Source organism: Lepidochelys kempii, chromosome 2 (assembly GCF_965140265.1).
Source record: "Lepidochelys kempii isolate rLepKem1 chromosome 2, rLepKem1.hap2, whole genome shotgun sequence".
NCBI lineage: Eukaryota > Metazoa > Chordata > Testudines > Cheloniidae > Lepidochelys > Lepidochelys kempii.
The window spans coordinates 220,431,642-220,454,569 of record NC_133257.1 but is presented as its reverse complement, the minus strand read 5'-3'; the positions used below and the strand labels follow the sequence as shown (position 1 = coordinate 220,454,569).

At 41.1% G+C, this 22,928-nt stretch overlaps 1 protein-coding gene and 1 pseudogene across 2 annotated transcripts in view; one reads left to right on the top strand and one right to left on the bottom strand.

Annotated features, from left to right (window-relative positions):
- The first annotated feature begins 465 nt into the window (after nt 1–465).
- On the top strand, nt 466–880 carry LOC140906056 (small nuclear ribonucleoprotein F pseudogene; annotated as a pseudogene).
- A 9,701-nt stretch (nt 881–10,581) lies between these two features.
- COL28A1 (collagen type XXVIII alpha 1 chain) overlaps nt 10,582–22,928 on the bottom strand; it is a 118,152-nt gene continuing 105,805 nt past the window's right edge. For both annotated transcript variants that reach the window (XM_073333869.1, XM_073333870.1), the window contains exons 33-36: nt 16,518–16,708; nt 12,848–13,097; nt 11,777–11,953; nt 10,582–10,966 (exon numbers count right to left, since the gene is read on the bottom strand). In XM_073333869.1, coding sequence (XP_073189970.1) covers nt 11,781–11,953; nt 12,848–13,097; nt 16,518–16,708 — 614 coding nt within the window. In that variant the 3' untranslated portion in view covers nt 10,582–10,966; nt 11,777–11,780. The remainder of the gene's footprint in view (nt 10,967–11,776; nt 11,954–12,847; nt 13,098–16,517; nt 16,709–22,928) is intronic.

Below are 22,928 nucleotides of genomic sequence, written 5' to 3'. Positions count from 1 at the left end.
CTCTCCACTTCAGCTGGAATCCATGCAGACTCTTCCTCATCCTTTGCCGAAATCACTGTTAGCTAGTCAGCTAACTAATTAACTAACCATTCAGTTAGATATATAGAGTTTCAAAAAAAACATTAAAGAAAAATACAAAACTGAGAATAGCAAAATATAAATGACTCTTTCCCCATCATCACATTCAAATAAGAGGAGACTTGGTAAAGCATACTGATTGAGACAATTGAACTAAAACAGTTTGACTAAAATCAAATAACAGTCCAAGTATAAAATTAAAAGAAATTAGTTTTCCCTCCCAATTTCCCCTTTCTATAATTAACACTGCCAGAGCTTCCCTGTTGAAGAGTTAATGCTTCAGAGTCAGGGAAAACAGCCTGCTTTCTACCACTGAGACTCAGCTTCTCCAAACCCACACAGTGCACATTGCCTTTTGCAAAGCAGCTGCCCTGACTACGTATCCTCATGGAGTCTGAATCCAGAAAACAGGAACCTATTGAGCTACCACACCCAATTCCAGAAACTTCTGAGTATGGAGAGCTATTTGTGAATCTGCCGTGCGGCCCTGCGAGTAATTTTTGTTTTTACCGCTACCTTGTGCCTGGCTGCGTTACCATGAGCTTGCCCCTGAACCCCAAGCCCTTCCTGAATGGGCTGACAGGAAAGCCAGTGATGGTGAAGCTGAAGTGGGGGATGGAGTACAAGGGCTACCTGGTGTCTGTCGACAGGTACATGAACATGCAGCTTGCAAACACAGAAGAATACATAGATGGTGCATTGTCAGGACGCCTTGGTGAAGTTTTGATAAGATGTAACAATGACCTGTACATCAGAGGAGTAGAAGAAGAAGAAGAAGATGGAGAAATGAGAGAATAAGTTTGTATATTTCTGGAAAATAAAGATCAGTTTTTCACACCAAAAAAAAAACAAAAAAAACAAGGACCCAGACCCAACTCATTCCTACCTCTTTCCCCCACCCAACTGCAGATCGCTTCAAGAGATATATCCCTATTAGGCACCTGGGTTACAGAAGGATCCTGGAGTAATTATGCCAGTTATCAACAATCATTTTATTTTGATGTTGTTAGTATGTTTTACTGTTTGGTTGGTAAAGGGAAGCTGTCCGTTTAAAAGCAGGGTGGAGCACTTATCATATGGCTTGTTTGAAGAAGAGGGAGAGCAACATATCTGAGAGTTTGCCTGTGTGTCCAGAGAGAGAATGTCCCCTCCTGAGTAAACTCCAAAAAGGTCAGAACTTGATTTAAACAACTCATTTTTACAAAAGCAAGCCTTGTTCTCAAAGAGGTAACAATAGGATGTATTGGGGAATGGATGCATCAGGGCATTGCTAATAAGTTTTATGTAGCCTTTCACCTACAGATCATCAGCATGAATCCAGTCCAACTCAACAGGGACTAAAAGTTGTTCCCATCTAATGGATGGATAGTGAACTTAAGAAGATGAGAATGGTCATACCAGATCAGACCAATGGTTCATCTAGCCCAGTATCCTGTCTTCCAATAGGGGCCAATGCCAGGTGCTTCAGGGGGAATGACCAGAACAGGTAATCATCAAGTGATCCATCCCCTGTTGCCCGCCATTCCCAGTGTCTGGCAAACAGAGTCTAGGGACACTTCAGAGCATGGCTTAGCGTCCCTGCCCATCCTGGCTAATAGCCATAGATGGACCTATCCTCCATAAACTTATCTAGTTCTTTATTTTTTTAACCCTGTTATAGTCTTGGCCTTCACAACATCCTCTGGCAAAGAGTTCCACAAGTTGACCGTGTGAAGAAATATTTCCTTTTGTTTGTTTTCAATCTGCTGCCTATCAGTTTCACTTGCTGACCCCCTTAGTTCTTGTGTTATGGGAAGAAGTAAACAACACTTCCTTATTTACTTTCTCTATGCCAGTCATGATTTCATAGACCTCTACCCTACCCTCCACTGCTTATTCGCCTCTTCTCCAAACTGAAAAGTCCCAATCTTATTAATTTCTCCTCACGTGGAAGCTGATCCATACCCCTAATAACTTTTGTTGCTCTTTTCTGTACATTTTCCAATTCCAATGTATCTTTTTTGAGATGCAACCACATCTGCATGCTGTATTCAAGATATGAGCGTACCATAGATTTATATAGAGGCAATATGATATGTTCTGTCTTATTATCTATCCCTTTCCTAATGATTCCAACATTCTGTTAGCTTTTTTGACTGCTGCTGCACATTGAGCAGATGTTTTCAGAGAACTATAATCAGTGACTCCAAGATCCTTTTCTTGAGTGGCAACAGCTCATTTAGACCCCATTATATTATATGTATAGTTGGGATTATGTTTTCCAATGTCCATTACTTTGCATTTGGGGGAGGTTTAGATTGGATATTAGGAAAAACTTTTTCACTAAGAGGGTGGTGAAACACTGGAATGCGTTACCTAGGGAGGTGGTAGAATCCCCTTCCTTAGAGGTTTTTAAGGTCAGGCTTGACAAAGCCCTGGCTGGGATGATTTAACTGGGAATTGGTCCTGCTTCGAGCAGGGGGTTGGACTAGATGACCTTCAGGGGTCCCTTCCAACCCTGATATTCTATGATTCTATGATTTATCAACATGGAATTTCATCTCCCATTTTATTGCCTAGTCACTCAGTTTTCTGAGTAACACTCTGCAGTCTGCTTTGGATTAACTATCTTGAGTAATTCTGTATCATCTGCAAATTTTGCCACCTCACCTTTTTCCAGATCATTTATGAATATGTTGAACAGTACTGGCCCCAGTACAGACCCCTGGGAGATACCACTCTTTACCTCTCTCCATTCTGAAAACTGAGCATTTATTCCTACCCTTTGTTTCCTATCTTTTAACTAGGGCTGTCGATTAATCACAATTAACTCAAAAAAATTAACTGCGATTAAAAAAAGTAATTATGATTAATCGCACTGTTAAACAATAGACTACCAATTGAAATTTATAAAATATTTTTGGATGTTTTTCTACATTTTCAAATATATTGACTTCTATTACAACACAGAATACAAAGTGTAAGTGCTCACTTTATATTATTTTTTATTACAGATATTTGCACTGTAAAATGATAAACAAAAGACATATTTTTTGTTACATAACTACACTCAAAAACAAAACAGTGTGAAACTTTAGTGCCTACAAATCCATTAAGTCCTACTTCTTGTTCAGCCAATCACTAAGACAAACAAGTTTGTTTACATTTACGGAAGATACTGCTGCGAGCTTCTTATTTACAATGTCACCTGAAAGTGAGAACAGGTGTTCACATGGTACTTTTGTAGCCGGCTTTGCAAGGTATTTACATGCCAGATATACTAAACATTTGTATGCCCCTTCATGCTTTGGCCATCATTCCAGAGGACATGCTTCCAAGCTGATGATGCTCGTTAGAAAAATAATGCATTAATTAAATTTGTGACTGAACTCCTTGGGGAGAATTGTATGTCTCCTGCTCTGTTATACCTGCATTCTGCCATATATTTCATGTTATAGCAATCTCTGATGATGACCCAGCACATGTTCGTTTTAAGAACACTTTCACAGCAGATTTGAAAAAACGCAAAGAAGGTACCAATGTGAGATTTCTAAAAATAGCTACAGCACTCAACCCAAGGTTTGAGAATCTGAAGTGCTTTTCAAAATCTGAGAGGGATGAGGTGTGGAGCATACTTTTAGAAGACTTAGACAAACAACACTCTGATGCGGAAACTACAGAACCCAAACCACGAAAAAAGAAAATCAATCTTCTGCTGGTGGCATCTGACTCAGATGATGAACATGAACATGTGTCGGTCCACTCTGCTTTGGATTGTTATCAAGAAGAACCCATCATCAGCATAGATGCATGTCTCCTGGAATGGTGGTTGAAGTATGAAGGGACATATGATTTTTTTAATGCACCTGGCTCATAAATATCTTGCGATGCTGGCTACAACACTGCCATGCAAATGCCTGTTCTCACTTTCAAGTGACCTTGTAAATAAGAATTGGGCAGAATTATCTCCAGAATTATCTCCAAACTTGTTTGTCTCAGCGTTTGGCTGAAGTAGGACTGAGTGGACTTGTAGGCTCGAAAGTTTTACATTGTTTTAGTTTTGAATGCAGTTATTTTTTGTACATAATTCTACATTTGTAAGTTCTACTTTCATGATTAAGAGATTGCACTACAGTACTTATATATTTCAAGTCACCTAATATATTTCTTTTGTTTTTTATAGTGCAAATATTTGTAATAAAAATAAATATAAAGTGAGCACTGTACCCTTTGTATTCTGTTGTAATTGAAATCAATATATTTGAAAATGTAGAAAACATCCACAAATATTTAAATAAATGGTATTCTATTGTTTAACAGTGTGATTAATCACAAATAATTTTTTTTAATTGCTTCACAGCCCTACTTTTAACCAGTTACTGATACATGAGAGGACCTTCCCCCTTATCCTGTGGCAGCTTACTTTACTTAAGAGCCTTTCGTGAGGGACCTTGTCAAAGGCTTTCTGAAAATCTAAGTACACGATATCCACTGGATTCCCTTGGTACACATGCTTGTTGACCCCCACAGAGAATTTTAGTAGATTGGTGAGGCATGATTTTCCTTTACTAAAACCATGTTGACTCTTCCTCAACAAATTATGTTCATCTATATGTCTGACAATATTGTTCTTTATTATAGTTTCAACCAGTTTGCCTGGTACTGAAGTTAGGCTTACCAGCCTGTAATTGCAGGGATCACCTCTGGACCTTTTTTTAAAAATTGGCATAACATTAGCTATCCTCCAGTCATCTGGTACAGAAGCTGATTTAAATGATAGGTTACATGCCACAGTTAGTAGTTCTGCAATTTCACATTTTGAGTTCCTTCAGAACTCTTGGGTGAATATCATCTGGTCCTAGTGACTTATTGCTGTTAAATTTATCTATTTGTTCAAAAACCTCCTCTAATGACACCTCAATCTGGGACAGTTCCTCAGATTTGTCACCTAAAAAGAATTGCTCAGGTTTGGGAATCTCCCTCAGATCCTCAGCTGTGAAGACCGAAGCAAAGAATTCATTTAGTTTCTCTGCAATGGCCCTATCTTCCTTGAGTACTCCCTTAGCATCAAAATCGTCCAGTGGCCCCATTGGTTATTTAGCAGGCTTCCTGCTTCTGATGTACTTAAAACTTTTTTTGCTGTTGCTTTTGAGTCTTTCGCTAGTTGTTCTTCAAATTCTTTTTTTAGTGGCTCCTATATGAGATGTATTTGGTTGGTTTCTGTTCCAGGTTTGTGATGGTTGGCATTCATGAGGAGTGTCACCTAGTGGTCAGGGAGTTAGGCCCTTCAAAACGCAGAGGAGGTAGGGGACCCAGGCTCTCCCACTCCACCAGGCTCCGGCCCAGGGCCCTGTGGGGGCTACCAGAAGTCTGGCACTCAGAAGCATGTTAAAGCTGCCTTCGCTGGGCCACTTCCTACCATCCAGGTAGTGTCCAAAGTTCATTGTCTATCACAGGAGGCTGTGAAAGGGGTCAGCTCACTGCTTGGCACCTCCTCATGACCAGGTGTGGCATGGCAGCTCTCGCGGGTAGCGGCTGCCTCCTTCTGTGACTTGGCCCTTTGGCAGGTCAGTTCCAAGTCTCTCCCCTTCTGGGCTAGCCATAAACAAAACAAGAGGAATTAACACAAGCAAAGTGAGTTAGTGTACAAAAGGGGGAAATATCTCCCTTTCCAGGTACAACAGAAGCAGATCCTCCCTTCCCTTAGGGCGGGCCCTTCGGGTAGTTTCCTGGGAGAGATCCTGGCTTCCCTCAGCCCTTTCCTCTGGAACTGCAAAGTAAGGGTCCTTTCTCTTCCTTGGCCTGCCCAGTGAGCTGTTCTGCTCCCTTTTAACTTTCCCTCCAGTCTATGCTTCTCTTGCCGGTAGGGCGGGGCAGGGCTGGCTGAGTCCAGAGCACCTCCTTAACCCCTTGTTGCCCTGTAAGGGGTTTGTATACCCCACTACACTGGACAATATGAATCGCAGACAACATGGAGATTCAAATAGTCAGAGTTTGGAAAATCAGGGTTTACTTGTACTTTTAGAATGTGTTTGGAAGTGTAAAACACACCAATTCAAATTCTGCTTCATGTCATGAATTGACATTGGTCTACCTCCTAAACCTGCATGATTTAAAGTCTCTGTCCAAGAGCAGTTTCAGAGGTGTTGTGGTTAAGAATAAGTTTCATTAGTAGAAAGTGGGAAAGACAGAATGTAACCTGGCCACCTTGTACTTGGATCTAGTCAGTGTTATTTGTCTGTGACTTTTATAAGCAAAAAATATTACACGGAAATTAGAAGAAGCAATCTATTTTAAGGTATGTGACAATAAAATCAGTTTAGTGTGTATTTGTATACACCGCTACCCCAATATAACACTGTCCTCGGGAGCCAAAAAATCTTACCGCGTTATAGGTGAAACCGCATTATGTCGGGCAGGGGGGTCGGTGACAAGGCGGGGGGTGAAGTAATGCGGCACAGAGGGAGGTTTCTGATGGAGCAGTCAGGAGGGCTGGGAGGCTAGTGGTGGCGGCTGGAAGGGTCAGTGGGGACAGAGTGGGGAGCTGTGTATGTGCTCAGTGGTGGTCCAGTTCTGGGAGGCCCGGGAAGTCCCGGTGGAGCACTGAGGAGTGAGGGGGGGATTGGCAGTCGGTATCTCCTGGTGGCTGTGCGGGCATGGGAAGGGGAAGGACAGACCCCCGTGCCACAAGTGAAAGCTCTGGGTGCCAGGGGCGCTGCAGGAGGCGTGCTGGGACCGGCGGCAGGGTGAGGAGTGTCTGGGGGGAGGCACCGGGGCAGCTAGCGGGATGAGAAGTTCCACAGCTCTGGAGACGGTCCTGGTGGGGAGCTGGGGGGCTCCACAGAGGCGCAGCGCAGGCCACCTTGGTGCAGTGATGCAGCGAAAGCCCGAGGGGACCGATGGGAGTTGGGACCCATACAGCGCGGGGCAGTTGCTGTCCTGGCGAGGCTAGGCGCGTGACTCGCAGCTCAGCACCAGGCTGGGGAGCTTGGGGCGGACTCACTAGGGGAGCCAGGGAGAAGGGTCCGTCGCTAGCAGGGGAAGCAGGTGGGGCAGGGAGATGCTGACTCTCAAGCCCCTCTCCCTATAATCCCATTGGAGCTATAGGATGCAGGGAGCCCCACAAACCAGCTTGAAACCAAAAGCTTCCCTACACCTTGTGCCAGGATGCTGCTCACTGTGAAGGAACATTCAGAAGATCCCGATCACAAAGAGGTTTCCCTTGGCGCCAGCGTCTCCCATAATGGCTGCCAGGGCGCTGCTCAACACAAGGCTGGAATACAGGCTCCAGAGGGGGTCCTTAATCTCACTTGCACCATCACTATGCCCCCGCCCCAGCCCATTAGCGAGCAAAGCCTCCCTGGACTCAGGGTTCCCTCCCCACCGCCTCACGAGGTCCCTAAAATAGGCCGTTGTAGCTTCCCTCTTATGTAGAGCAGGATAAGGCAACTCCAGAGAGTTGCAATCTCTCTGCTTTCCCAGGCATTTTCCTTCACTGTCTCCTCCTCTCGCCTGGCTTCCCTTTGTTCTCTCTCTTCCTCCTCCTTTCCTGCTCTTCTCTCTTCACTTAATTTTTGCACTGCTCGCCACCCTGCTAGTTTCCTCACCATCCGTCCGGCGCGCCTCCGCCCGACCACTGCTCTCCTGCTCACCATCTTCCCACCCGCCTGCCTCCTCACCCTCCTTCTGCCTGCAGCTCACCTCCCTATTCGCCTCCACACCCTACGTGCCCACCCCGCCTCCTTTACCTTTATAATGCTTTACCGAGTTATATCCGAATTCGTGTTATATCAGGTTGCGTTATATCAGGGTAGCGGTGTCTTTTATTTGCCAGTAAAACAACATAGTTGATACGTATCATTCTGGAATTTTTCTGAATGATGATACTTAAAAGTCAGAATATGTAACAATAGCGGTAATATGGAATCTGATTGCCTGTACTGCAAAAAACTGGTCTTCAAAAAGTAGAATATACTGTAAGATACAAATGATAGTGTTCTGTATTTGGCAACAAGATAGAATACGTATGTATATGATTCACTGTAGACGTAGTATCCATTTGTTTTCTGACAAAAATATTAATGTTAAATAGATTTGCTCTAAAATTGTTGGCTAATTAACAGTCATATTTTAAAACTAAATTGTAAGAAGTACTTTATTCCTCTCCCCCCCCCCCCACCCCCCGGCAGTATTTCTACAAAGACTTCCTTGGAAGGGGACAGGTAGTGTCTTCCTCATTAGCAGAAAATATTTATTTCTATTTCTCCAATTATACTTTGCCAGAGGTCTCTTCCTGTCTGAAATATACTCCATTATTAAATATAAATGTGGATTTATATAACAATATATAAAATATTATCCTAAATATATAATGTAGACAACATATTAGTATTTAGGTTTCAGTTTAATGGGAATCAGGATTTTAAAATGTCATGGATACATTTTTAATACGTCAGAGTAGTAACAGTTCATTGGTTTTGTGATATGAACACTAGTCAACTTGAAATTACCAAAATATAACTTATTTTTAATAACATCCATAACATCTGTGAAAGAGCCTGGGACAGCCTGTTTCATGTGAAGCAGACAAGATGCTACCCACTTGGTGTTTTTCAGAATGTAAAAATAAAAGGCTGTTTGTTTAAAATAGAGCTCTCGTGGGCATTGCTTTGTTTTCACACAAATCTCTAAAGAAATAGACTGAACAGGCTGAGTTCCGTGTGCATACCATTGTGGCAGTGACTGAAGCGTCCTTAGTATCTCTTCCACCGGATCTGTATCTGAATTGCTAGTCTTTGCCTTGCTCTGTAGAATTCCCATCCAGTAAAGAGAATTTCTTGTCCATTGTCTTTATTCTTGCTACGAGGGACTTCGTAATTTTTTTTATAGTTACCCCATCTGGTGGTATTTGAGGAGATTACATGTAAAATAAAGAGTTCTGTCTTGAATTATTAGAATGAATGTGTAATTGTGCCCTGCTAAGTGTGGCCACTTATCCTGTGGGCCAATAAAATCTTAGTCCCCACAAGAGTTTTTCCATATCATTTGCAGTGCCCCTGTTGCTGTGATCAAAAGAATAGCAGATTTTTGGTGGCCCTGTTAATAAATTTCAGTGTATTTTGAAATAAGAAGTGAAGAGAATTTTCCCTTTTTTTTTATTGTGAAAGAAAATAGTAGTTGAGCTTTTAACAGCTTGATTTTGTTCTAAATCTCTGAACCCCTGCTATTGAAGCAAGCAACACTGTGAAGCTCAATGTTTCCCTGGTACTCTCCTCATTTTTGACTTTTGCATTCTAAACAGACACTAAATCAGGGGTTCCCAAACTTGATTCAGGACTTGTTCATGGTAAGCCCCTGGTGGGCCGCGAGATGCTTTGTTTACCTGAGCATCCACATGTATGGCTGCTCGCAGCTCCCAGTGGCTGCAGTTCGCCATTCCCGGCCAATGGGAGCTGCGGAAGTGGTGCGGGCTGGGCCACTGCTTCCCGCAGCTCCCACTGGCTGGGAACAGTGAACCGCAGCCACTGGGAGCTGCGAGCGGCTGTACCTGCAGACGCTCAGGTAAACAAAGCGTCCGTGGCCCGCCAGAGGCTTACCCTGAACAAGCTGCAAACCAGGTTTGGGAACCCCTGCACTAAATCCCCCATTTTTCAGGATGTAGTGATCATGAGCTAATATTAGTTCTGTACATACAGGCCAACATTTTAAGAAGTGACTAGTGATTTGGGCTGCCAGAGACTCATTACCAGAGACTCATTTTCAGAAATGGGTGAGCACCCTTTCTCTGAAAAGTATGCCTTGTTTTAGGTGTCTCCGGTTGGGCACACAAAATCACTAGTCCTTTGGAAAAATCATATGCTCCAGCATTTCTTTCAGTGAGCTTTGAATAACATCTGAGGTAAATATGATGTCCTTAAGGGTTAAGTAAGAGGAACTTAAAACTGTGTAAGCATAGTGATCCATCTAACCGTAATGATCATCATGTAAAGATTGGCATGAGTGCTATGCAAGCATAAGTATTGTATTTCCAAACAAATAACAATGCAAGACTACTTTATACTGATTTAATCAGAAGCTCTTCAGTTTTAGCTTATACAGTGCCTTCAGGTAGTGTTGGGTCTGAAAGCAAAAAGTAGTATAAGAGAAATAAAGATTTCTGTACACCTTTCAGTGCTTTTCCCTTTTAATTGCAACATAATTTATTTTATTTTACTGTCATGTATATACTTTTTTGTTTCATTCTATTATGCAGGGGCCCTAAGATATCAAAATATGTTAAATAGCCTAAGAGTTGAAGTCGCTCATAGATTTTACCATAATTATATAATAAAAGGACTTGACAGGGCTCACCTTTCTAACTGACAAAATTATTCTAGTGGTAAATCCAAACCTGCTTCAACAGAAGAAAACACTGATTCAGTTATATCCATGGTATTTAAATCCCCCAGGGATACTCATAAATGACACATTTTCATTCGCTGCTCTAAGTGCTGTAACAAGAGAAATAATTTCAAGCACCATTAATTTCTGTTTAAAACTGTAGCATATTTTATTTTTCAAATAGATTGAGGCCTCTATTATTAAATGCTGAGTATCAAAATGTTTGACATCTTAATCCTAAAATTGAAATGATATTTGCCATATACAGTACTATATTAAAACAACAAAGTTGGAGGGAAAAGGTATATTCCTTTGTATACATAATAAAGTTATTACTGTGAAGATCTAGATATATATGGTATACATGAGTGTATCTACATTCTAGTTAATGTGAATGTCATATTGTGACAAGCACTAAAAGGTATGCTAGTAGTGTTCATATTGGCACATCATTCTGGATTCTTCTCAAGTGTTCATTCCTGTATTCACGCCAGAAACATTCATCTTCACCAATCCCAACTGACAGTTTCTAGAAGGCAATAAAAATTAATTTGATTATTAGAGAGTTTTGAGGAATGCAACTGCTGCACTTTAAAGTCACTAAAAAGATCATATTTTCTGTGATTTAGATGAGCAGAAACTTTCTTAGACTCACAAGCAAAAATAAGGAAGTTAATTCTGATACCAGAGATAATGGTTCAGCTGTTGCTGTGTTGGATTCTATATCACCTAATTAATATGATGTACCCACAGCTCTAGTTGTTTAACTGTAAACACTTACGCCACTTACAGCAAAACCTTAATTTTTAAAAAATGTCTTGGACATTAAGGAGATATCTAAAACATCAATTTATATAGAGGTAGCTATTATAGAGAGAGCTATAGCTATGAGACAATGCAATAGTTTTTCTTTGGAGGTTTCAGACTATAGACAGTCCAATATTCCCACTTGTGCCCTCAAGTAAATTATGTAACATCACCGAGCCTCCATGTCTCATCAGTCAAATGATGATACTAATGCTTACCCACCTATTGTAAAGCGCTTTAAGATTTATGGATGAAAAATGCTACCTAAGGGCTAGGAATTCTATCTCATTGTCTGTGGAGGCACATGTTAAACAGTATCTGCGAAATATTCTACATGGCAACAAGACAACTGAATTACTGTAGTACTTCTATAAATCAGGTTTTGCATCCCTTTAGACAGTTATACTTGGGAGACCACTTGAAGAGTTGAATATCTCTGGTCCCTGTGTTCAATATGCTGCACAATTAATTTTCTTATCTTTTCAATTTAAAAGGATTTGTGAGGATAGCCTCCAGCACAGATGTGACTTACTTGTTCATCCATGAATACAGGTTTTCTGACATTCTTTTTCTGTCTCAAACCTATTTCTGGTGCCATGACAACCTCCATACCAAAATCGGGCACAAGAATTGGCATCCTTGTCATAATACCACTTTACCAGATAATCTCGACAGTCTCCTGGTTTCATAGGCTCCAAGCACCTAGGATCTGAAAACACATCAAGTTAAGTTAGCTGGGAATTTTCTTCCTTATTGTGTTAAATTGAATTTTATAAAAGAACCTTCTTCAGTAAATAAAAACCATCTTCTGTTCCACCCACTTGATCTCTTGGGGTCATATACAACCCTCAATCAAGTTCCCATTGATATCAGTGGAAGGTATGTGAATGGATTGAAAGATATATGGACTAGTGGCTCAGTTTTCAAATTGGGGTGCTTAAATCCCTATTCTGGATCCTAAATCAGTGTTGAGGTGCCAGAATTGTGCTCTTATTCTAGAAATTGTCATTGCCAAGCAACAGCAACCAGTTGGATAAAAAAAATTAGTGGTTTGCAAATATTTAACTCCAAGTTTATACATGCTTTTATTTTGTTCCCGATATAATCTAGTGAATTTAGGGTCTAGCAAATATTAAGGTTTGTTAACACTGCCTAGACTAAAAAATAGTGGATGCAACTCTAGTGAGCAGGCTACCTCCTGAAATATTGTGAATGCCATTCATCCTTGATGAGAAACATCTGCTACATTTCCAGGCCCCAGGCTCACCTGAGCAGAGTTTGCTAATTGTTCTCAGTTGTGTATCGAGCTATTACATTTTTTCTCTGTCAAAGCTAAATGATTTGAACTCAACTCTCCAAGCATGAAAATGACTTATTCACTTAATCCACTCTGCCTCCTTATTCACTCTGCATTTGGCATAATAAAAAAATTAAAATAGGTTGTATTCAAAGTGTTGTGAAAAGTAGTCAGCATTTAAGAGGAAAAAATGAAGTCCTTAAAGAAACCCGAACAACACCTACTGTAAAACAAAAACCAAAGGTAAAAAGACAAGAACAAGATCTTTGTTCTTTCCAAATTCTAGCAGCAGCATTTGCTCCTTACCTTTTCTAGTTGCTATTACTTGAGGCTGCAAAACTGTTGAAGGCCATTCTACATCTGTGATTATACTGAATGGCAGAGGTACATCTGGACTAGGAGTTCTACTTTCCAAGTCATCAGGTCTGCCATAAAGAGAAGAGGTCACTGGTTGTCTGTGACTATCAGGAAGGTTCCTTTGAAAAGGTGTGCTAGCAGTATAATCCAGTGAGACAGATAACAGCTCCGTCTCTCTGTCAGTCTCTGGAGGGCTCAGCTACAAAAGGATTCAAAGTTTATATTAATGGTAAAATTCTACTTAGACTCACATACCAAGAGAAAAATTGAGATGATGTAGGAGGCTAAGAGTATTTTCTCATGTGCTATTTAGCTGTATTGGTCGGCAATTTCATACCTCTCTAATGAATTGTGAACCTCCACATCTCTCTCTTGCTATTTTTGGAATATATTTTTATTACTTCTTGGGTGCTGCCGGACTGAGAAAGCAGTATAGTGCTTTCCACTTAATTCAGTTACAGGCTATGTCAAACCTAATTCTCATTAATCAACGCCGCAGGAAACTTTTTGTTGGCAAAGTAAAGAAAATCAGGGATATGAGGGGCCAAAGGGTAAAATGAATCTGTGAAATGCTTCATAATTTCTAGTATGTAGTTCCAAGGGATTATGTGACATTTTAGATCCTGAATCTAGGCACTGAGATGGATGGCACCCTATTTGCTGCATTATTTGCAGGGGGATATGCATGCATTCTGCCTCTTTCCTACTCTTAGGAAGTAGGAAAGTAGTGCCTAAGAGACTACTAGAGCAGAAGGTGATAAACATTTAAATTATGCAGACCATATCTTAATACACAGATTGTTTTGTGAACATTTCTCTTCCCATTCATGGTCGCATGGGATCATCTCATCTCCCTACTGCTGATAGTCAGAATTTTGAATGGTTAACCAGATCATATTAAGAAGCAAATACAATTGATCAAATATCAGAATTTGAAAAGAAATCTACAATTGATAGTGAATTGGCGATTAGGGAAATAGAAATATGTAGCATTTTTTGGACAAAATAACCCCCCTTCCTAAAACCTGTAAAGCTCTGTAGATCATTAACCTAACCCCAAATTCTAAAAATGACTCCAAGAATTATAGATCACAGAATGGAGAGCTTTCTCTGAATTATCAGAATTCCAGATCTATAAATAATGCATTGCTTTTGACTTACGAAACTATATATACTCTCAATTAAAAGAAATAATATTACAGACTTCAGCATTTCAAACAGCAATTTAAAGCATGTAGTGTTATAGATTAATGTGAAATAATATTGGATACTGGTGAGCTGATTTGTCACTTTTATAACTGGACACTATGTTCTGCATCCCTTGTTTACAAGCAACCAGAATCCAGGGCCAGTCCAGGGAAAATCCTGCCCATTTTGACTCAATAGCTGTAATTGTATAAATATCTTGCGACAGCAGCTACAACAGTGCCATGAGAACACCTGTTCTGACTTTCAGGTGACATTGTAAACAAGAAGCGGGCATCATTATCTCCTGCAAATGTAAACAAACTTGTTTCTCTGAGCAATTTGCTGAACAAGAAATAGGACTGAATGGACTTGTAGGCTCTGAAGTTTTACATTGTTTTATTTTTGAATGCAGTTATATTTTTGTACATAATTCTACATTTATAAGTTCAACTTTCACGACAAAGAGATTGCACTACAGTACTTGTATTAGGTGAATTGAAAAATACTATTTCTTTTGTTTTTTACAGTGCAAATATTTGTAATAACAAATAAACATACAGTGAGAACTGTACACTTTGTATTCTGTTATAATTGAAATCAATATATTTGAAAATGTAGAAAACATCCAAAAATATTTAAAATAAATGGTATTGTATTATTGTTTAACAGTATGATTAATCATGCAATTAATTTGTTTTAATTGCTTGACAGCCCTAAAAATACTTTTCTGCTTTTGGGTAACATATAGTTGGTTTGAACAGATATTCCTTAGAATGGAAAATATCACTAGAATTGTAACATTTTAACTGTTAAAATAGTTTAAAAAAAAGCAACCCTGCACCCCCTCTTGGGTGTCCATAATACATGCAGAAAGAAAGGAAAAGAGACAGCAACGCTTGAAAATTGAGTGATCTGGTATCAGCTAACAATATCCTATAGGATATTATAGAGACTAGGTGTGTAAGGTAATATCGCTTAATGGACCAATTTTTGTTGGTGAGAGAGACAAGCTTTTGAGCCACACAGAGCTCTTCTTCAGGCCTGGGAAGGGTAATCCCAGCATCACAGCAAAATGCAAGGTGGAACAGATTGTTTAACATAAGTAGTTGGCACATATTGTAAGGGACTATTCAAGGTAGAGTGGCCCATTAACACCTCTGCAGTCATAGGGCAAAAAGACAGGGTTAGTGGGTTACAGGTTATTGTAATAAACCTTAAATTAAGTGTCGCTGGGCATTTAGTGCACTGGATGAGGTGCACCACATGTTGTGATAGGCATGTCTAGGACCCAGAGATCTGGAAAGGGTGTTGTGGGGGATGTTGATCATTGTAGCAGTGGAGATATGTCTTCAGGTTTTGCATCTGTTGCTCTGGCAGGTCTGGTGCCACTTTGAATTGATGTGTCCTGATCTGTGGGGAACTTGCTTCTGATGATGAACTTGCAAAGGTTGTTTGAAGGTCTGAAGTGGGGGTTCAGGAAAGTTTTCTTTCAGAATGGGGTCCCCATCAAGTATGGATTGTTTGATACCCTGCATGGGTTCCAGTGTGGGGTGGTAGGTGAAAACTAAGCAGGTGTGATCAGAGAGGAGGGGTTATTTCTGTATTGAAGCAGGTTCTCTTGGGGTATTTGGGTGGGCTGTTCCATGATGCAATCCACTTGTCAGTGGAGTGTCCTTTTTCGGAGAAGTCGGTTTTAAGTGTGTTAAGATGTTTATCCTGGACTTTCTCCTCAGAGATTACAGAATCTAATTTTCAACATTTTCATTCTAACTGCACAAAACTGTGCCTTCACAACACATTTGCACAGGCAATTACCATATTTTCCACATAAAAATGTCTTCTATTGCATAATTAGGCATATAAACTGGGTGCGTACTCAACTGCAGGGGTAAAAGTAGAGGCCAGATTGAAGCCCCATTAAAATGTTGCTTTAAGAGTGAATTTCATGTTCTGTACATTCATAGCGTACATGTGCACTTTGCTACATATATTTTCTTTTCTTAGAGAACTATATTTCCTAATAGTACTTTTCCATGTAAGAAATTGTTCTAGTTGCATTCACAAAGGGGTGGTGATTTGTACAATTGTGAATGGAAGGAGAGGTACCCACAAAGCTAACTTTAAGATGTGTCCATACTATGAAAAATTTGAAAATCCTTGGAATAATATATATTTTACAGATCTCCTTTTGATTCTAAGACTCCAACATCTACTTCTTTTGGTAAACAGCAGTTTTTTAATAATTAGCAATTAAGTTCCAGATCTCACTTTAAATATCCTTTGTCCAAATCTTGCTTCTGTCTATTGAAAGAATTCATGATTTGAGCATGTTGCCTCTTGGTAGGATAATGAACAATGTAAGAAATTATGTTTTAATGTAAATACAGCCATAGTTCTTTTAAAAGATGATCAGTAATTATGCTTTACTTACAAAATTGATAGTTTCTTGCGTAGGTGGAGGGACATAAAGTTCTGGAGTCTGAGTTTTACCAAACTGATCAATATTACGTTCACTGGGTGTTTCAAATCCAGGGTGAAGAGTAGAAGATGAACTGAGGACTCTGGTGATATATGGGCTGGAGTCATTCTCACAGATTTGTTGGATGAGATTATTCTCAAGAGCTGCAAAGATTAACAGAAACAGGAAGTTTGTAGAGGCTAACAAAAGAAAAGATAAACTTGGAGCCTGATTCTAATCATACTTGCATTGTGGTATAAAGCATGAATCTTTAATTCTAATGGTTAATGGGGTATTGACCGCTAAGGACATGTCAGAATTGCAGTGGGAAGGAATAAAACAATGTAGTCTTCAGAATGATTTGATTCCAACATTTGATAGAGTTAGAAACATTTAGTTAAAACAGTTAATGCTTCCAGGACCAGTAAACTTTTCTAACTACTGGTGTTGGACCAGTGTCCGGAAAGAAAAAATTGTATATGTTAGTGTTTGAGAGAGAGAGATGAAACACTTCCACATTTTACTCTGATTCTGAAAGGAAATTCAGTGCAAAAGTGGAACAGTTGCCAGAGTTGCTCTAAAGTGATCATACACATGAACAAAAAAAAGTCTATAATCCAGTGCAGTGGTTCTCAACCTTTTCCATCCCTTGACCGCTTTCCCCAAGAAACCCCTTAGTATCTATCTGGGATCCCTCTCCCATTTAGCAATATAGAAAGAGCAGAGTGGTTATGACACCTGACACCTGTTCATGACCCCAGTTTGAGAACCGTTGCTCTAGTGTCTGTAGATCTGCTTGGCAGTCACCTGTTTGTCTTGAAAGCTGTGTCATATAGCATATCCTAGATGTATTTACCTCTAAAACACACTTAATTAATTAGTACAGGGAAAATGTATTAGAAAGAGAATGACTTGAAAAGTAGATCTTAAAATTATCTGAAAAGAACTAATATAAAATGAGTATTCTCAAATCTGTTTATTTTTGTTGCTTCATATATCAATGATATTTCCCAATTAATGACTGAATGGGACTAATATATAGGGCTTTATTAGTTTAAAGAGCATAGGGACAGGTGACTAGAGAAAGTTGCTGAATCTGTCATTAAGGTCCCAATCCTGCCATGAGCTCTTCATGGGCTGGCCCCTGAGCCCAGATGGAGCCCCACTGAGTTACTGCTGGCCATAATCTGCATCAGAGTATAAGAATGATGTTACCATTTACTCAGTGAGGTTCCAGTTCTGCCAAGATGTCTGTGCAGGCAGACTTTATTACAGGTTCAGGGGCTAACTGAGTAGGTGGTATCATCTGTCCTATACACTGATGTAAATATTGCCAGTGGAGTTGAAAAAAAAGATTTAGGCCCAGATCCACGAAGGTATTTAGTCTTCTAATTTCCATTGAGGTCAATGGAAGTTAGGAGTCTACCTTGGTGGATCTGGGCCATAATGTTTTGATTTTCCATAGAAAAATCTTAATCTTATGAGTCTGTAACAGGGCACGCTGACACCTTAAGGCAGGATACAGGCCTAGCACAGTTCTTTAGAAATTTCAGTTTAGAAAAAAGGCTTTCTGCAGATTATAGCTCCTATGGGACATGGCGACTACAAACCTGAGAGCCAGGCCGGCTGGGAGGTCCTTTTTCCCAGTGAGAAAGAGACACGGGAGGGAGCAATACTGGTGATGATTCTCTCAGGTGAGAGAACCTGGAAAGGCTGTGCCAAGGGCAAAGGAAGACAGAAGGCAGAAGATTCTGGAAGTAAACTGCTGGCTAGGTAAGTGGTGTAGGGTGGAGGGTTTTGATTTTGTGGAACATTGGTCTACTTTCTATGGGAAGAGGGGATTGTATAGTTTAGATGGCCTCCACCTCAGGAGAAGGGGAACCAATCTCCTTGGGGACAGGCTAGCTAGAGAAGTCATAAGGGGGTTAAACTAACACCAAAAAGGGTGGGGGATAAGAAAAGGAAAGATATAAGCACTAGTTAGCACAAAATTGAGATGCTGAGAATAAAGTTCCACCTCCCCACCCCCCCAACACACACACACTGTGAACAAGTTGGCAACTGCTGAGGGCACTATGTATATGGTGGCCCTGTTGGAGAGAGTTATGGCAGACATAGTAGATATCAAGGCCACACGATACACTGTTACCTCAGTTAACTCCTTTCTGCCAGCGCTGACATGACAAGATGGGTGAATGAAGCAGAAGGAATAGTATAATCAGTGGAAGATCAAGTACAAGGGCTCTCTGCCCAGCTGCAGAGAAGCACCGACTTATTTTTTCTTAAATCTGAACTGGCAGATCTCAAGGGAAGGTCTCGTTGCAATAATTTGAGAATTATCAAGATTACCTGAAGGGGCAGAGAAAGATCACTCCCTAGAATTTGTTCCTTGGCTCCTTTGAGAAATGCTCAGCTTGCTGGATGATTTTAAATTTGATTTAGAATGAGCATGTAGGTCCCTGGCTCCTAAACAGCCTGGAATGCTAAACCTTGTGCACTGATTGTCAAATTTCTCAGATTTACGGCAAAAGAAAAATATTGCGGCTAGCTCATGGGTGGGGGGAGAACCGTTGAGGGGATGCCAAAAAATAAAATAATGATTTCTCAAGATATTGTAAAAGATATGGTTGAACAGAGATCAGGCTTTAGAAGAGGATGGGAACTGGTTAAGCAGCAAGGACTTAAATATTTCATAAAGTTTCCAGCTCAGTTTCATATCAGGATTAGTGAGGAAGTGTATCTGTTCCAAAAGCCACAGGAAGCAAAAAGGTTTTTAAATAACCTGAAGTGAAATGAGTATCTGTTCTGATTTATACCATGTTTACTTCCCAGTTGTTATGTCTGCCTTACCTGCACTTATGAACCTATCCAATTATTGTGACTGACTGACTGACTTATTTGGGTTATTTCTTCAGCTCCAAGCTTATACTTTATTCATTTTTGGGACACATATATAAATTCTCATCAAATTGTTAACTGTGAAGCGCCCCAGCAGGGGAGTTAAGGGAACACCTCATCCTGAACTGATCTCATGGGAGCGAACTGACTGTGAAAAGGATTTATTTAAATTGCATATGAATATGAAGTTCTTTGCTCCTGTATTTGTGCTGGGGTATTCATGAAACATTTGACAACATCCCCATGTGGCAGATCAACATGAACCATTTGTTTGTAAATATTACAAGGCCTGTGTATTAGCTGGGCACCAACATACACCAAAGATGGAGCGGTGCAGCTCCCTGATGCTCTGTAGAAATTTGAGGGCTCTGATATCACTTTTTAAAATTGATGCCAGTGAGAGACCCTGCAGTGTTGCCGTGCCTTGCTGCTGGGGCTCCTCAAAGCCCAGCAGCTTGACAGCCGATGTGTTGGAAATAGGAGAGATGGCTCTCTTCCCTACAAGACGTCCTGGAAAGCTGCACAGGAGCTGAGCAATGTAGTTATACCCCCTATGGTCCAACAGAGCAGAGGAGAAGACCAACATGCGTTGCTGAGCTACAAGAACAGTGACTTCTACCCTCCCTGTCACCTTCTACTTTCTCCCTCTCACCCTGGCCCTGCTTGCCCCTCTCCCCACATCCACTGCCTTCCTCTTCCCCCCCCTTCTTCAGTTCCTTCCTCCATCCTAATGCCTTCGGTAAGCTCAAACCTGGAGTTCATGAACATGAAGTATGAAGTTAGTATAGAAGAGTCACTTATTTGCTGTGTTTTTGGTGCAATAATTTACAATTTTGGGAGCAGTTAGATTCCTCTCCTCTTAGTTATATGTTAATATGAAGAAGGGAAACTGAATGTTTGGTTGTAAACTAAAAGGGGGAGGGACACGTGGCTCTGGAATTCCCACAACATACAATGTCTTATTCAGTGCACCAACCTGTATTACCAGTATTCTGGTGTTTGGTTTGGCAAACTGAAACAAGTACAAATTAGGGGACAATATACGTAACCTTGACATACCTAGTTAAGAAGTATTACATTTGTGGAGTGCATGATCCCTTCCTAACTCCTTACCATGTAGTTACTATTCTGGTGTAGGGAAAATAGGATGCCTGTTTTAAATAAATAATAGTAATAATAATAATACTTTAAATAATGGATATTGGTGGCTCTCCCGGCCTGGATAGTGTGTCTCTCTGGCTGACCCCACCGGAATTTATGAATGGTTTAGTTTTGTCTATATAATGTTAAGTATTTGACAACTATTGCCTTTTCATTGTGCTTGCTTATGCTTGGTATAAAGTTAAGTTGTTATATGTATGTTACGTTTTTGCTTTATCTTGTATTTTTGTGCTTTTGAGACATTTCATCCATAGACTCCTACCCCAGTGGGTTTCTGTATGGGGAGGAAGACGAGACGTAATAGAGCAAATTATACAAACATTCCATCCCCTTCATTTGTAAGGCTACAAAAATCATTCTTAACACAGCCAAATGGTCCTGAATCTTAATTTTATTTCCTGGGATGTAATGGGTCTCAATATTCCATTTAAAGAAAAAAGTGTACTGCATGTTCTGGCACCACGGATCATGCTGTGCCCCGGAAGCGTCGAGCAGCAGGTTGGGCTCCTAGGCGGAAGTACGCAAGCAGCTCCGTACGGCTCTCACCTGCAGGCACTGCCCCCCAGCTCCCATTGGCCAGTTCCCAGCCAATGGTAGTGCAGAGCCAGTGTTCAGGGCAGGGGCAGTGCGTGGAGCCCTGTGACCCCCCGCCTAGAAGCTGGACCTGCTGCTGGCCGCTTCCGGGCCACAGCGCGGTGTCAGAACAGGTAGAGACTAGCCTGCCTCAGCCGGGCAGCACCAACAACAGGACTTTTAATGGCCCGGTTGGTGGTGCTGACCAGAACCGCCACAATCCAGTGCCTTACATTCTGCAACCCAGTACTGGGTCACGACCCGCACTTTGAAAACCAGTGGCCTAAGACAAAAGACCTCTGCATGTAGAATCACGGCCATCCATGATACACATGGTAAACAATGTACATCACCTGAAGATTAATGAAGTGTTCTTTAATTTCTGCAAAGATCAGTACCAATTGGACATAAGCCCCTTCACAGATGCTTTGGATCAATTTTTCAAAAATATTACATTACTGCAAATTACTGCAGACTGGCATAGAAACCTTGATATGCCTCTAACAGAGGATGAGTTAATTGAGAATATTAAGAATATGAAAGTGGCAAAAGCCCCCAAGCCAGATGGCTTCCCTGCCAAATAGACACTTCCTTGATGTCCCATCTGACAGGATGCTTATCAGTTTGATCCGAATGCACTAAGACTGCCAGAGGCCTTAGATCTACTGGGAACTTTGGAATTGCTTCAGAAACGCTTGTGGCGGGAGCAGCGCACCAAGCTCCCTAACCCCTCCACCACCTAGGAGCTGCAGGGATGCAGAGTCAGGTAGGGAGCCCCTGCCAACCCAGCCAACCCTCCCCCCACCAGCAACAGCAGGAGTCCTGGCTGCGCACCACCTTCCCCCAGCAGCAGCGGGGGTCTCGGGCCACTCCCCCCAGCCACCATGGTGCCCCCAGACTGCCCCACCCCGAGCATCCGCGGCCCCCTGCCCAAGTTTTAGTCACGGGTATTTTCAGTAAAAGTCATGGACAGGTCACGGGCCGTGAATTTTTGTTTACTGCCCATGACCTGTCCATAACTTTTACTAAAAATACCCATGACTAAAAGGTAGCCTTATCTCTAAGTACTTACATGGGGAAGAAATATTTGATAAATGAACTCTTCAGTCTGTAAGAGAAAGGTATAGTACAATCCAATGGCAGAAAGTAGAAACTAGAACAATTTATACCGGAAATAAGTTGTATTTTTTTAACAGTATGGATAAGTTAATCATTGGAAAAATTTACTCAGGGTTCTGGTGGATTCTCCATCACTGGCCATTTTTAAATCAAATTGGATGTTTTTCTAAAAGGTATGTTCTAGGAATTATTTTGGGGAAGTTCTATGGCCTGTATTATACAGGAGGTCAGACTAGATGATCACAGTGGTTCCTCCTGGCCTTGAAACTGATGAATCTTTGGGGTGGAGTGCCTGGGAAGGAATACTTTGTGGTGGTGTCTATGGGGAGGAGAGGTTGGGAAATGTCATAAGCTCCCTTATAGCACTATGTGAAACTGTGAAAAGGAGGGAAGGATTGACAGACCTTGAGGGAGATGAGTGGCCCAGAGAGAGAGAGACAGAATGCAAAGGTGAGGAGAAATCCTCTTCTCTCTCCTGCATGAAGGACAGAAAACTTCACAGACAATGGAACTTTGATCCAGGACTGAAGCATCCTGGGAAAAGACTGACAGAAGCCTTCAATGGAGGGCTGGTAGCCCACAGAACAAAAGAAGTTGGATAAAGAATGGCTGTGGGAACTCTCGTTGTTTGTA